The sequence below is a fragment of the Sphaeramia orbicularis genome, chromosome 8 (assembly GCF_902148855.1).
Source record: "Sphaeramia orbicularis chromosome 8, fSphaOr1.1, whole genome shotgun sequence".
Classification (NCBI taxonomy): domain Eukaryota; kingdom Metazoa; phylum Chordata; class Actinopteri; order Kurtiformes; family Apogonidae; genus Sphaeramia; species Sphaeramia orbicularis.
Window position 1 is genome coordinate 7,501,474 of NC_043964.1, and position 16,359 is coordinate 7,517,832.

Below are 16,359 nucleotides of genomic sequence, written 5' to 3' on the forward strand. Positions count from 1 at the left end.
AAGCAAAAAATCTTGAATTAAGCAAAAAAATTCTTGAATTAAGAAAAAAATCTTGAATTAAGCAAAAAATCGGTAATTAAGCAAAACATTGTGAATTAAGCAAAATATTGCGAATTACACAAAAAAATCGTGAATCGAGCAAGAAAAATCTTGAATTAAGCAAAAGATAATTAAGACGTTTCATCCATAAAACAACCGTCAGCTTCACCGTGAGACGTGTCATGGATGATGGAGTCAAAGCGTCGTGTTTGGGTTTAATGACGTTCAGTCGGATTTGGACCAAATGAGACGCATCTGACCCAATAACGTCCAAATGACATTAAGACTGATTCGATTAACACAATGGATGCACCGAGACGAAAATAATGTTCAAAGACAGAAAGGTACGAGACACAAAAAGACAAAAACGATCAGTAAAAACAACAAAAAAAATTAAAATCTTCCAAAAGACGTGAAAGTATGCAACAAAACAAGAAAAACATAAGAAAAAATAACACAAAAGTGAATGAAAATGAGACGAATGTCGATGTTAAGGCCCTGAAAGCATCACTGAACAGATTGAATAATACCAATCAGCCTCAGTGTAACTGGAAACTGGAGTCTCCCTCGGTACCTGAAGGCAACATCGGCCACCTGTCGGCCTCAGGTGGATGTCGATACTTCCTCTGTCACACGACTCCGCCCTCTATCTCCACCTCATCTTCTTCCCTGATTCATAATGAGTCTGAAGAAGAGTGGGCGGAGTCTGGGGGAGTCGGTGGAGTCAGTTCTTTTTTTTTTTTTAGCTTTGTTGTTTTTTGTGTGACTCCTGATGTGGATTTCCAGATGGTGGAATCAGGATTAGAGAGAATTATGTGGCAGAGGTGGGAGGGGTCTGTTTACTGTCTGGAATCCAGTGGAATATTAAATTACCGTTAACTCACTAATCTGATAATCTGCACATGAACCTCTGGACTGACCTGGGAGAACGTGAAGGCGTTTTACTGCTCGGAAACTCCAACCCCCCCCGACTGCTCCATTTCCCTGTAGATAACGGGTTCATCAGGGTTTGAATGGGTTTGTTGTGTTTTATTGGTTCCTGGTGTTACTCCAGCAGCTGTAGAACCCACACACAAATGTGACATTTTCCCAACTGTCTGACGGGTTTTAACACTTCGGTTTGAATCCGTCGTGATGGAAAAGGTGGGCGTGTCCTTCCTCATTAACCCTCGGAGGCTGTCACCACCGTCTGTGAATAAGTTTCCAAACATTAAACCCCTCCCATTTGCTCTAAAAAGTTGAGAAAAGTGGAGTTTCTTATAATTCCAGGGTTCCACAGGGGTCTAACCTGGACCCGTTGAGGTTCTGTAATGAATGTGTTAAAGAATTAGCATCGACTTGTTATAATTTCTTAATTTGAGTCAATGAATGGCTGAAAGTTGCTTATAAAAGGTTGGATGAAGATAGAAAATCATTTGGAAGTAAAATAAAACATCTATTTCTCTAATGAATGTGTTTGGAACGAGCACTTTGAGAGGAGTCCGTCAGTTTATTTTCATTAGGGTTTGAATGGGTTTATTGTGTCTTATTGGTTTGTGGTGTTTACTCCAGCAGCTGTAGAACCCACACACAAACACGACATTTTCCCCGACCGTCTGACAGGTTTTAACACTTTAGTTCAAATCCATCTTGATGGAAATGGTGGGCGTATCCTTCCTCATTAACCCTCAGAGACCATCACCACTGTCTTGAAATCTTATTTCAAGAAACCTTACCAAGATAATTTTCACCTGTTCCATTGACAGATTTTTTTGCTTGAATTAAGCAAAAAAATATTGAATTAAGCAAAAAATCATGAATTAAGTAAAAAAAATCTTGAATCAAGCAAAAAAATCTTCAATTAGGCAAAAAATCGTGAATTAAGCAAAAGAAAAATCTTGAATTAAGCAAAAAAATCTTTAATTAAACCAAAAAAAAAAACAAACCCTTGAATTAAGCAAAAAAAATAAAAATCTTGAATTAAGCAAAAAAAACAAAAAAAAAAAAACGACATCTTGAATTAAGCAAAAAAAAATGTGCTAAAGGAACAAGTGAAAATGATCTTAGATTTGTTGATATCAGATTTTCCAGATCTATTGTCCTTTCATCAGTTCTTATAATTCAGTGAAAAGTTCCTCTTTAGGTGATTCTGTCTGATTTTAAGTGTGATGAGATATTTGGACTAGAAATGAGACAAATACACTTGGTCAGATTTAGATTTTTTCCAGTGTTGAATCATCAGAATCAAAGAAAATCCAGTGAAAAATGTCAAATACGCTGGAGTCGCTTTGATTTTACCATATGATGTGGTTGAAGATAAACTCTGGTCACAGTTCATCGTCACATTTAGTTTCTTTTCTTCATTCTTTTCATTTGCTGTGTTTGTGAATTCGGTCTGTGGTACACCTGCCTCTGTCATGTGTTTTCCATGATTTAAGGCGCTCCGAAACGTTGCCCTCCGTACGTGTCTTTTCCAGCTCCTCGTGTGCGTCGCTCATTGTTGCGTCTTTTGCTGAAGCTCATCATTATAAAGCGTCGTAAACCTGTCGACCCGCCGTGAAAAGGCGCCGTTAAAGACACAAAACAGCGGCGAGTGGCGTCTCTTAAACCTCCTCCGCCTCATGTTTTATTCATGGGCGGGTTTAAACTCCAACCAGCCAATCACAGCCTCCGTCCTGATGCCCCTGGTCCTCTGCTCATCCACTCCTTCTGTCTTCTCCTGTTGTTTCCAGTCTTCATTGTTTATTTCCTTTTATTACCTCCGCCAAGGAGGTTATGTTTTTGCCAGGGTTTGTTTGTTTGTCTGTCTGTCTGTCTGTTTGTTTGTTTGTCTGTCCGTTAGTGTGCACATAACTCAAAAAGTTATGGACAGATTTGGATGAAATTTCAGGGTTTGTTGGAAATGGGATGAGGAAGAAATGATAAAATTTTGGTGGTGATTGGGGATGGGGGGGCCCACGGGGGGGGGCCACTGATCGTTAGTGTGCAACATAACTCAAAAATTTATGGACAGATTTGGATGAAATTTTCAGGGTTTGTTGGAAATGGGATAAGGAAGAAATAATAAAATTTTGGTGGTGATCGGGGGTGGGGGGGCCACGGGGGGGGGGGCCACTGATCAGCCTTGGCGGAGGTCTGCGCTCTCCGAGTGCTTCTAGTTTCCTACATTTTATCACAAATATCTGTAGTTTATTGGGCTCGTGTTCCAAAGACGCTGTAGTTTGAAAACATTCAAGGAGAACTATCCTTTAGTTTACTCAGAATATTAACAACAAACATAATAAGATGAAAAAGGTAAAAATATCAGAGAGAATAACAAAATAAAAGACAAAACCAGACCAATGGTATCCCAGGTCGTATCCCAGACCGTATCTCAGATTGTATCCCTGACCGTATCCCAGACCGTATCCCAGGTCATATCCCACGTCGTATCCCAGATCGTATCCCAGACCGTATCTCAGGTTGTATCCCAGGTCGTATTTCAGACCATATCCCAAGCTGTATCCCAGACCGTATCCCAGGTTGTATTTCAGACCATATCCCAGGTCGTATCCCAGATCGTATCCTAGATCGTATCCCAGGTCGTATTCCAGATCGTATTCCAGATCGTATCCCAGATCGTATTTCAGGTCGTATCCCAGGTCGTATCCCAGGTCATATTCCAGATCGTATCCCAGATCGTATTTCAGGTTGTATCCCAGTCCAGTCTTTGTTCATCTCCATTGAAACGAGTGCTGGATATGAAGTCCAGATCCGTTGACCTGAACCGGGTCCAGTGTTTGAGCCCGAGGCCTGAACCTCTGCTGCAGTTAAAAGTCTAAAGGAGCCGCTTACATAAGGCCACGCAGAAAGAGGAGCCGCGCTGCATCGCCTCAAAGCGCATTCATTAAACCCTCCTTTTCATTTCAAAGAGCTATAAAAAACCGCCGTACGCTGCTCTGAGCGCGCTCACAGCCGTGGATTTTAGAAGAACCAGATCTAATTACAGCGAGGAGGTTCAGCATCAGGGCATCAAATCAGACCAGAACACCATGGAAACCACATCCAGGACTGTTTGGTTCCTGGTGTTTACTCCAGCAGCTGTAGAACCCACAGACAAACGTGACTTTTCCCAAACGTCTGACGGGTTTTAACACTTCGGTTCGAATCTGTCCTGATGGAGATGGTGGGCGTGTCCTTCCTCATTAACCCTCGGAGACCGTCACCACCATCTGCAAATAACTTTCCAAACATTAAACCCACCCATTTGCTCTAAAATGCCAGGAAAAGCGGAGTTTCTTATTTTTCCGGGGTTCCACAGGGGTCTAACCTGGACCCACTGAGGTTCTGTTATGAATGCGTTAAGAATTAGCATCGACTCATTATGATTTCTTCATTTGAGTCAATAAACGGCTCAAAGTTGCTTATGAAAGGTTGGATGAAGATACAAAAGAATTTGGAAGTAAAACATCTATGTTCAACTTTGTAAATGATAAAAACCAAACTTTCTAAAGCAAAAGCATGACTTCTTCACTGTGTTTGTCTTAATTTCTGGTAAATTTATTTTAATTTTCTTACAATGAAATATTAAATTATGACTCAAACTGAACCCAAATCAGATAATGATGAAGTCCTGATGTTGAAGGTTAGAAAAACTAAATCAACTAGTCTCCGTTAGAAATATTTTAATTAGTCAGTGTTCAATTTTCTGAAAATCACCATCAGCGTCTGTTTCCTGTTCAACAGTTTTTATGTGATGGGGGTCGTTTTATCTTCAGGTCATGGAGCCTGAAAACAATTAATTAAAATCCAAATGCATAATATTAATATTTCACCCAGTTAAATAAACAATAGTGTTTTAACTTTATTTAATGTTGTTCTTGGAAATATTTTTGATTTATTGACATCTGATGTAATTTAGATTCAGTGTCAAGGTGTTTATGGTAATTTAATTAATTAGAGATTTTAACAACAACAACAATAATAATAATAATAATGATAATAATAATAATACAATACCTTTATTTACAAATAAAGCTTTATTTGTAGTTATATGGATCTCCTCCTCCTCGTTTCCCTGTAGCTCGTCTCCTATTGGCCGTTGAACTCATAAATAAACTGCGGTTCCAGTCGGAGCAGATGGACCTGAGAACAGTTTCAGGACAGTTTCAGACCAGTTTCAGGACAGTTTTAGAACAGTTTCAGGACAGTTTCAGACCAGTTTCAGGACAGTTTTAGAACAGTTTCAGACCAGTTTCAGGACAGTTTTAGAACAGTTTCAGACCAGTTTCAGGACAGTTTCAGGACAGTTTTAGAACAGTTTCAGGACAGTTTCAGACCAGTTTCAGGACAGTTTTAGAACAGTTTCAGGACAGTTTCAGACCAGTTTCAGGACAGTTTCAGGACAGTTTCAGACCAGTTTCAGGACAGTTTTAGAACAGTTTCAGGACAGTTTCAGACCAGTTTCAGGACAGTTTTAGAACAGTTTCAGAACAGTTTCAGGACAGTTTTAGAACAGATTCAGACCAGTTTCAGGACAGTTTCAGGACAGTTTAGAACAGTTTCAGGACAGTTTCAGACCAGTTTCAGGACAGTTTTAGAACAGTTTCAGGACAGTTTCAGGACAGTTTCAGACCAGTTTCAGGACAGTTTCAGGACAGTTTCAGACCAGTTTCAGGTCATTTTCAGGACAGTTTTAGAACAGTTTCAGGACAATTTCAGACCAGTTTCAGGACAGTTTTAGAACAGTTCAGGACAGTTTCAGACCAGTTTCAGGACAGTTGTAGAACAGTTTCAGACCAGTTCAGGTTCTTCCTCTGCTTCGTTTCTTCTGCTGCTCTGGGTCTGATCTGATCCTGGGTCAGTGCAGCTGCTTCTCAGACAGCAGCCGTTCCTTTCCCGTTGTCGAGGAAACACTGCGGAGTCAGATTCCGTCCCCGGACGAGGACGAGGACCGGAGGTTTGTCCGTCCGAGGGTCCGCATTCCTGAGGCGTGACCTCAGCCTGGTTGCTGCGAACCCCCATTACCATGACGACGCTTGCAGCCGGCGGCGTCTCCCATAAAAACCCACAGACGGAGGCGTCCGACCACAGCTCCGCCCAAATGACTGTTTATCTGGATTCCAGTGGAACCAGAAGATCCAGGAGCAGAAGAAAAGCCCAGATTAGACTCAGAACCACGTCCACTGGGACCCGGGTCATCAGAACAAACACAGAGTACTGTATATTTATAGAACCAGGGCTGCACCCAGGTCTGGACCAGACCCAGGTCTGGACTAGAAGAACCCAGGACCGGACCCAGGTCTGGACCGGACCCAGGTCTGTGCTGGAAGAACCCAGGACTGGACCCAAGTCTGGACTGGAAGAACCCAAGACCAGATCCAGGTCTGGAAGAACTCAGGACTGGACCCAGGTTTGGACCGAGCCAAGGTTTGAACCAGACCCAGGCTTGGACCGGACCCAGGTTTGGACCGGACAGAGGTCTGGACCGATGATTCTGATTCTGAAACGTGGGTTCAGGCCCTGGATGAGGTCTGATCCAGATCAACCCTGAACCCTGAACCCACAGGAGGTCCACCATTAGTTCAGTCCTCCCACATTCAGATCCAGATCCAGGTCCAGATTACTTTTTTTTCTGGTTCTGATTCAAACCTGAGGCTGATGTTGGACTCAGGTCTCTGAGTTTCCCACAATTCCACTGTGAAGTGTGTGTGTGTGTGTGTGTTTAACCCAACGGTTAAATTCATTAATGAAGACAGGTCACATGACCTCGACAGGACACCCAATGCAAAACTGTAGAAGTTATAGAAAGACGCCAGAACAAACAACAAACAAAAAAACAACAAATAAATAAATAAATAACTAAACAGCAACAAAAAGACACTAAAGAAGCTAAAAATTAACTAAAACATCTGAGAATTTTACAGAAAGAAGCTCAACAGAAAATAGACAAAAACTAAAAATAAGCCAAAAAAAACAAACATTTCAGCCAAAATTTAGGTAAAATCACCACAAATTTCCACATTAAAGTTTAAAACAACTAACACCTGCTGAAAGAAACTGGAACATGAACTGAAACATCTAAGAGTTTTACAGAGAAAAAAAAACAGTAAAACCTGAGGTGAAAACTCCATAAATGATCCAGAGTAAAATGACAAAACCAGCTGAAGTTTGGACAAAGAAAATTTTAAAAAAAGAAAAACTGATTTGGCTGAACAAGACGCTGAAAACGAGCTGGAACAGTTTATGAGCGTCTGTTTTCCTGCGTCATGACTTTATTCTGTACATTTTAAAGCCAGTACATTCACTTATATTTGGAGAAAAGGAGGAGTTTGGATCATTCCGACCAAAACAGACATGATTTAAAGTTCTAACACGAGTAGAAGTAAAATGAAGTCCAACTCTGAACAAATGTTGATGAAAAACAACAACAAATCCATTTATTGACTGAAATAAATGTGTACATTTTCTTTTTCTGTTCGGTTTTCCTCCGAACTGTAGAAAACTCAACTCAAGATCACATGGTTCTGGTTCTGTTCAGTCCAGTATCTGAACCTAAATCTGGACTTTTCTTCTCCCTGACCTGTGGGTTTTTCCCCCTCCTGTCGTCTCTCAGGCTCATGTTCTTGTTGTTGGTGTGGCGTCGGTCTCAGGGTTCTGGACTTCCACTGCGGTCCCGGTCCTCTGGTCCAAACCTTGGCGCTGGGGGGACGTTCAGAGCCTCACGTTTCAGCCTCTGAAACTCGGCGTGAAGGCGATGTTTACATTCCTGCTGCGCCGCTGAGCATTGCCACCGTCGCCGTGGCTACAGGCCGGTCTTATCACTGTGGGACGCCGTTATCAGCTCCGGTCCGTTGATAAAATGAACGCTTAAGGGGGAGGAGTTAAAGTCAACACAGACCGTGGTTTATGACTTTAAGGATGTTTGGACCTTAAGGGTGTTTGGACTTTATTAGTGTTTGGCCTTTAAGGGTGTTTGGACTTTAAGGGTGTTTGGACCTTAAGGGTATTTAAACTTTAAGGGCTTTTGGACTTTATTAGTGTTTGGCTTTTAAGGGTGTTTGGACCTTAAGGGTGTTTGGACTTTAAGGGTATTTAAACTTTAAGGGCTTTTGGACTTTAAGGGTGTTTGGACCTTAAGGGTGTTGGACTTTAAGGGTATTTAAACTTTAAGGGCTTTTGGACTTTAAGGGTGTTTGGACTGTAAGGGTGTTTGGCTTTTAAGGGTGTTTGGACTGTAAGGGCTTTTGGACTTTAAGGGTGTTTGGACTGTAAGGGTGTTTGGCTTTAAGGGTGTTTGGACTGTAGGGTGTTTGTTTGGACTTTAAGGGGTTCTGGATCAGACTCAGATGAATACCCTCCTGGCACTGGACCTCAAACTGGATTTGTGTGAGTTTTTCTCCAATGTGGACGTGGTTCTGTTAGTTTCTGTTGATTCTGTTAGTTCTGGTTCTGTTTGTCCTGTTGGTTCTGTTGGTCCTGTTGGTTCTGGTTCTGTTGGTCCTGTTGGTCCTGGTTCTATCGGTTCTGGTTCTGTTGGTTCTGGTTCTGTCAGTTCTGGTCCTGTTGGTTCTGTTGGTTCTGGTCCTGTTGGTCCTAGTTCTGTTTGTTCTGGTTCTGTTGGTTCTGGTCCTGTAGGTTCTGTTGGTTCTGGTTCTGTTGGTCCTGTTGGTCCTGGTTCTGTCGGTTCTGGTTCTGTTGGTTCTGGTTCTGTCAGTTCTGGTCCTGTTGGTTCTGGTCCTGTTGGTCCTGTTGGTTCTGGTCCTGTTGGTTCTGGCTCTGTTGGTCCTAGTTCTGTTGGTTCTGGTTCTGCCGATCCTGTTGGTTCTGGTTCTGTTGGTCTTGTTGATTCTGTTGGATCTGGTTCTGTTGGTCTGTTGGTCTTGTTGGTTCCGGTTCTGTTTGTCCTGTTGGTTCTGTTGGTCCTGTTGTTTCTGGTTCTGTTTGGTTCTGGTCCTGTTGTTCTGTTGGTTCTGGTTCACCTTGGTACTGTTGTTCTGGTTCTGTTGGTCCTGTTGGTCCTGGTTCTGTTGGTTCTGGTTCTGTCGGTTCTGGTCCTGCTGGTTCTGGTCCTGTTGGTTCTGGTTCTGTTGGTCCTTGTTCTGTTAGTTGTGGTTCTGTTGGTCCTGTTGGTTCTGGTTCTGTCGGTCCTAGTTCTGTTGGTTCTGGTTCTGTTGGTCCTGTTGGTTCTGGTTCTGTCAGTTCTGGTTCTGTTGGTCTGTTGGTTCTGGTCCTGTTGGTTTTAGTTCTGTTGGTTCTGGTCCTGTTGGTTCTGGTTCTGCTGGTTCTGGTTCTGTTGGTCCTGTTGGTTCTGGTCCTGTTGGTTCTAGTTCTGTTGGTTCTAGTTCTGTTGGTTCTGGTCCTGTTGGTTCTGGTTCTGCTGGTTCTGGTTCTGTTCTCCTCTGTTCTTTTCTTTTCTCCTCTGAGACCAAACTCCAACAGAAGCTCTGAAAGTTTTGCTGTTTTTCTTCTTGTCAGTTTTGCTTTTCTTCTCTGTGGTTTCTGGTTTCCGTCGTCGAGGGGTTTGGCCTCTGTGTGTGTGTGTGTGAGTGTGTGTGTGTATGTATATGTGTGTGTGGGGCGGGGGGGGGGGGGGGGGGGGGGGGGGTCTGTATCTGCACCGACACAAAGGCCGAGCCTCCGACCACGAACAATAGAGTTAAAGGAAGAGGCCCCAGCCCCTCCCCTTCCTCTCCCCTCCTCTTCCTCCTCCTCCTCCTCTTCCTCCCAGAGTCAGGGCCAGGTTAAACCATGGAAAACTGCTGCACTTGAACGCATCACGCCGTGTGTGGTTCTGCACGTGTCAGGTTTAAGTCCAACAGAGAAAATCTGAAACTGTGGACGTCAAAGCCACGAAGAGTCTGTTCATGGTGTTCATGTACAGAAAACACTGACAGGAACGGGACAGAAAGGAGTGAATAAAAAAAAAAAAAAAAGAAAATGACAGTGTTTAATGAATGGGTTAAGTCTGAGGAATGGAAGGATTTAAGGAAAGAAAGTTACAGACAGAAGCAGAAACTGAACCCATGAAGAAGAGCAAAGTTACAAAAACCAACTGAAAACTGTGTCAGTCCAAAATGAGATAAAAAAAACTGAACAAATGAACAAGAATTAAGTTACAAACAACTGAAAACTGTCACAGTTTAAAACAAGATAAAAAATAAAGCTAATTTTACAAATCCTCCTGTCAGGGTTACAGAAAGAAGATAAACTGAGGAATTTTAACACAAAGAAGATCAAACTGAGGAAAACACAAGTTGAAAATAGTTTGAATTTCATAGAAAGACGCTTAAAAATGTGAAGTCTTACAGATTAAAGGTAAAATGAAAAAAAAACCTTAGAGTTTACTGATGAACGGCACTAAATCAAACCTACAAATTGAATGTCCGACAGAAGCAGCAAAAAATGAGCTAAAACCAGGTAGAACCCTGAGAATGGATTCAGAAGGAACATAAAAAAGGAACAGAAAAATAAGCTCAAACTGCTGAGTTTGATAGAAAAGAAACTAAAAACACTGTTTTCTGTCATTTGTTGCTGTTTTCTCTTGCATTAGTTTATTTTCCTTGGTTTGAAACCATGTACATTCGATCTGTACTCACAGAAGTCAAACTCATGTTAGTTCAGGTTCCACATTCAGCCCAGTTTGAGCTGAAGTGGATCAGAACCAGACAGCAAGAACAGATAAACTCTAAGTAATGACAAATACACGTTTGTCTGTTTTAGTGGAAAAAATACCATTAAATTGTGAAAAATATTAACATTTACAAACTATTCAAACAAAATTGGCCAGATTGGGCCCTTTGGGGGGGGCGATTGGACGCTTTGAGGGGTTGGGTAGGACCCTTTGGGGTGCTGGATTGGATCCTTTGGGGGTGATAACCTGGACCCTTTGGGGGGCCAAATTGGACCATTGGTGGGCCAGATTGGACCCTTTAGGGGGTGGGACTTGGACCCTTTAGGGGCTGGATTGGACCCTTTGGATGTTGGATAGGACCCTTTGGGGTGCTGGGATTGGACCCTATGATGGGCCGGATTGGGACCCTTTGGGGGGGTGAGTTGGACCCTTTGGGGGGGCCAGATTGGACCTTTGGGGGTTGGGATGGATCCTTAGGGGGTTGGGTTGGAGCCTTTGGGGGGTTGGATTGTACCCTTAGGGGGTTTGGTTGGACCCTTTGGGGGCTGGATTGACCGCCTGTTTGACAGCCCTGATCTACATTCACTGACGCTGACACAGAACTGCAAATAAAGAAGAAAAGTCATGTTTGCAGAGAAAATCCAGTTGTTCTTAATAATCATTTGGTGTTTTTCAGACTCAGTCGATGCTTTGGTTCATGGTTTTCGTCCCATATGTGTTGGTTTTATAATAATATTCTAACGGGTCAGATGATGGTACCATGGTCTTCTTCCATCCGTGGTGTCTCTGCTGATGGTGCTTCTAAATCTGACTCCAGCTCGTGCGTCTTCGTTGGTTCTTGTTTCCTTCAGTAATTATCAAATCCAGTCATTATCAAAGCAGCCAAACGAGCCCCGCAGGGACGCTTCCCGACATCACAAATACTTCAAAAGCTCCCGTTATTTTGGAGACGAAACTCCGCCGCTGTCGAGTTGAAAGGTTGCACACGCTCAGTTTAGTTTTTTTACTGGTAGATGTAGTGTTTTTATGTCACATGGACATATATTTTGCTCCGATAAACAGACGCTAAACCACACCTTTCACCTGTTTTACCTGGTGCGTCTCTTTCTACAGAGGAAGGTGTTTATATGAGAATGATCCACAGTTCCATCCCACAACAACCAGTCAAATATCTACCAGTCAGAGACGTCAGAGAAAAAAATATTACAGTTAAGGTGATAAAACACAGGAGACCAAAACTGACCCCAGAGGGACACCAAAAAAAAACAAATAGTTGTTTTTTTTTTTGTTTACTTCATTTATCATTTGTTGGCTGTTAACAGCAGCAGCCAAATCTATTACAACTGATGAATAATAGGTTAATCCATAATTATACCAACATAGTAAGCAGGTAAATAGTCAAATATCGACCAATCAGAGGCATCCTGATGTCATTTTTTTTATTCTAAAGTTCAACTACATATTAAACCAGATTACAAAATGTTATAGTTAGAGGTGTTTCCAGAGCTACAGATCTATCAGTACTTGCAGCCATAGTTTGCAGGTTGAAAAATAAATAGGCTACTATGCTGTACTAAAACACAGAGGACCCAACACTGACCCCAGGGGGACACCTAAATAACAATATACGGTTTGTTTGTTTGTTTGGTTTTTGTTTTTTTTTAACTTCATTTATCATTTGTTTGGATGTTAACAGCGATAAATCTATTTACAACTGATGAATAAAAAGTTAAATCCATAAATATATCAATGTCGTAAGCAGGTAAAAAAAATCAAATATCAACCAATCAGAGGCATCCTGCTGTAATCTTTGAGGATGTTGCGGTGCGTTCTTTCATTCAGGCTCCAATATTTGTGAAGTTGACACTTAACACAAAGACCACAAAAAGAAGGTCATATCTTCTACTTTTATTGTTTACAGGGGTGATAGAATAAGTGGGGCGGAGCTTAGACATTTTGTGTGCTGTTGCTAGGCAGACTTTATCAGCGCCGACCAATCAGAAACAGTTCGTTTAAAGCTTTGGCTTCAGTGATTGGTTCGTGGACTGTTTTGACAGGATGAGCTTGTGTTTGGGTCGTCCATCTTGGCTTCATGAAGATGGGAGATGCCCATATTTGGAGAAGAGGGCGGACCTAGAGACAAGCTGAGAGTGAAGCTAACCAAGCTAACGCTAACATATTAAAAACACTGACTCCATGTTTTAAGTAATGTAATACGAACATGTTTTTATTTTGTTTCCTCTCAATAGTTCTTATGTGCATCAGAATAAGGACCAGTGTAGGACCACAGCTGACAGATAATGACATCATCGGTTAATCTGTCAAGAATCTTATCAGTTAATGAAGTAGGTTTTTAGTAGGTTTATGAAATGAAAATGGTAAAGAGTTTCCATCATGACGTCACAACATCAACATCTGTATTTTACAGTAAAAGGAGGAAAAAAAGAAGGAAATATTTACATTTTAAAAAACAGCTGATTGTTTTAAAAGGTGGTGGATTAGCTGTCGCAGCTCGATGTCTGATTGTGTGAAAACCACAGGAAGTCGAAGATTCAGGTCTTTATAGATGAAACCGTGCTGAGGTTTTCCCTCCTGACCTGCGTGAGGAAATCCGACAGGGGTGAAAGGTCAAGACGCTTCCTCTGCAGCGGGTTTGAATTAACTCTAATATCTGGAACGGACTGGACTTCATCTGGTGGATCAGACAGAACCCCCAGTCCGGTCCAGAGCAGTCCAGTTCAGTCTGGTTCAGAACAGTCCGGGGCCAGTTCCCTTCAGACTATCCAGTCCAGTTCCTTCAGACCAGCCCAGTCCAGTTCAGCCTGTCTCAGACCGGTGTCATATAGAATTCTGACCCCGGTCACTTTTCTAGTCTGTAAAACTGACCAACCCCATAGGAATTTGGACCCCCGTCTATGAATCTGTGTCTGAATTTTAAAACAAATATTCTAATTAATTTTTATCATATAAACCTTAAACATATGTGTAGAATTTAAACGTTTTTACCAGAAATAACTGAATTATTCATTCATATTGTCTTTGAAGTAATAGTCACTTTTCCATGGTGTAGAAATTAGACCCATTGCTTATTTTTATGTTGCAAAAAATAAAAAAAATTGGGGGTTTGTCACTTTTCCATAAGGGGGTGGGGTGGGGGGCAGGGGGGCAGGGGGGCAGGGGGGCAGGGGCAGATTTCTATCATAGAGAAGTGAGGGTCATGGGGGGTCACTTTTCCATGGGGGTCACTTCCATAGGGGTCACTTTTCCATGGGGGTCACTTTTATATGGGGGTCACTTCTCCATAGGGGTCACTTTTCCATGGGGGTCACTTCCATGGGGGTTCACTTCTTGATCTCATCTCATCATTTAGGACACATTCATTCCTTATTAAAATCACTTCGAAACAGTTTTTTTTTTTTTTTTTTTTTTTTTTTTAATTTATTTGTGCTCTAAGTTATATATAAATTTATTCTTTAATATTGTCTTTATTTTATCCTGTCATTATCATTTTTTGTCATTTGTTAATATTCCACATGTCATTCCACTCATTAAATATGTAGTTTTAATACATAAACCGCCTCAGACTCATGTTTAGTTTGCAGTTTATGTAGCTTTAATTTTTCCCTTCTGTTACTCCGCCTCCGTTCACTTGGGCCAATCGGCTGCTGTTGCTGTGCAGAAGGAGCCAATCAGAGCTTTAGTCAGTTCTAAACACTGTTACATTGTTGCAAAAGCCCAGAATTTGAATGTTTTGTGTTTTCTTTGAATCTGCAGTTGTGATTGGATGTTTATTGGTGGGAATTGGAGTTTCTTTTTGCTGTTGTGTTTCTTTTTGTCAAACCGTGTCATGTGGTCTGAGATTGTCCGGGTGCTGGACCAGGACCCGGACCCAGGAGCAGGAGCAGGTTCTAACTGTGCTGTGTTCTATGTCCTCAGAGCTGCTGGGTTCCACCAAACGGCTAAACGTCAACTACCAGGACTCAGATGGGTGAGTGATGAGGTCATGTCTATAAACAGACCTGGTTCTGGACCAGGTCCTGCGGCTGCCGCCGGTAAAACTGTTTCCACTGCAGGCTCCCGCCCCCTCATCCACCTCTCTTTCCAAACTCTCCATGAGCCTGGAAGGTGAACGCTGCTGCGCCTCTGCTCATGAATATTTCTGTTGTTGTCGTCCTGGTGGTTTTACTCTGATCCAGTTGTATTTTTAACACCGGTTCCTCCGTGAGTCCAGATCAGATCCTGTTCAGGATCCTCCTTCTTCTCTTCATTTACCTTTTGTTGGTCGTTAACGAAGACAAAATCTATTTACAGCCGATGATAATAGGCAAATCCATCAGTATATCACGCAGTAAGCAGGTAAATAGTCAAATAGTCGGCCAGTCAGAGGTGTCCGGTGTCCTTGATGTCATCATTGAGTCTAGAAAGTTCAAATACACATTAAATCAGATTTTTAAAAAAAATGTTACAGTTTAAATGAAGTTCAATGAGCTACAAATCTATCAGAAATAAGCATTGCAGACATAGTTTGGGTTGTAAAATAAGTACTATTTCACGTCGCTAAAACACAGAGGACCCGACACTGATCCCTGGTGGGATGCCTAAAAAAACTAAATTCAACTGGACTCGGATCAGGTCCTGTTCAACCTCCTTCTTCAACTTCATCTAGCATTTGTTTGGTCGTTAACAAAGACAAATCTTATTTAACACAGTAAGCAGGTAAACAGTCAATATTGACCAATCAGAGGTGTACTGGTGTCATTTATTGAGTCTAAAGTTCAACTACACATTAAACTAGATTTAAAAAAAATATGTTACAGTTACATGTGTTCTGTGAGCTACAAATCTATCAGAAATAATCATTGCAGCCATAGTTTGCAGGTTGTAAAATAAGTACTATTTCACGTCACTAAAACACAGAAGACCCAACACTGATCCCTGGGGGATGCCTAAAAAAACAAATTCAACTGGACTCTGATCAGATCCTGTTCAACCTCCTTCTGCTTCAATGTCTGAAACATATTATTAGAAAAAAACAGAACATAAACATAGCAGATCCAGTCGACAGGTTTGTGGTTCTAGATCCGGTTCTAGATCTGGTTCTGGATGTGGATCTTGTGGGGTCCTGGTTTTAGTTGTTGTGGTTTTTCCAGTTCAGTTCATGACTATAGTGTTGATCCTCAGACCAATAAAGCCCAGACCTCTTCAGTCTGAGTCAACACCATCAGCAGAACAAAAGGCTGTGAAGGACCAGGACAGACCTGGACCTGGGGGGCGGGTCAGTGGGGGTCAAAGGTCAGGGGTCGTAGGGGTCGGACTGTGATGATTAGAGAGACTTAACCCCGTGAACTTGGGGCCCTTTCCTTTTCTTACAGAGTTTTAAACAGTGTTTAAAACCACATCGTATTTTAGTCTTTACAATAAGACCTTCTTCTTTTTCTTCTTCTTCTCCTTCTTCGTCTTCTCCTCTGTTCAATCTGTAAACTCTTTTCGTTCAAAGTCGAATCCTCGCTGCAGTGACAGATTTAACTGTGAATAAACATCAGGACACCAGGGGATTGTGGGAAACGGTGGAGACGCAGCGTGTGATTTCTGCAGTGGGTCACCGGCGGCAACCATGAATAATGAAAACCATGTTGAACACGGCCTCATCAGACAGTGATAAACCAACACTAGTCCACAACAGGACGGAGATGATCCCAGCTTCTGCTTCTACGAATCAAACCGATTCA

At 42.0% G+C, this 16,359-nt stretch overlaps 1 protein-coding gene across 7 annotated transcripts in view; it reads left to right on the forward strand.

The window, feature by feature from the left end:
- LOC115423746 (caskin-2-like) overlaps positions 1-16,359 on the forward strand; it is a 53,435-nt gene that overhangs the window by 9,510 nt on the left and 27,566 nt on the right. For all 7 annotated transcript variants that reach the window (XM_030140764.1, XM_030140766.1, XM_030140768.1 and 4 more), the window contains exon 3: positions 14,567-14,618. In XM_030140764.1, the coding sequence (XP_029996624.1) occupies positions 14,567-14,618 (52 nt within the window). The remainder of the gene's footprint in view (positions 1-14,566; positions 14,619-16,359) is intronic.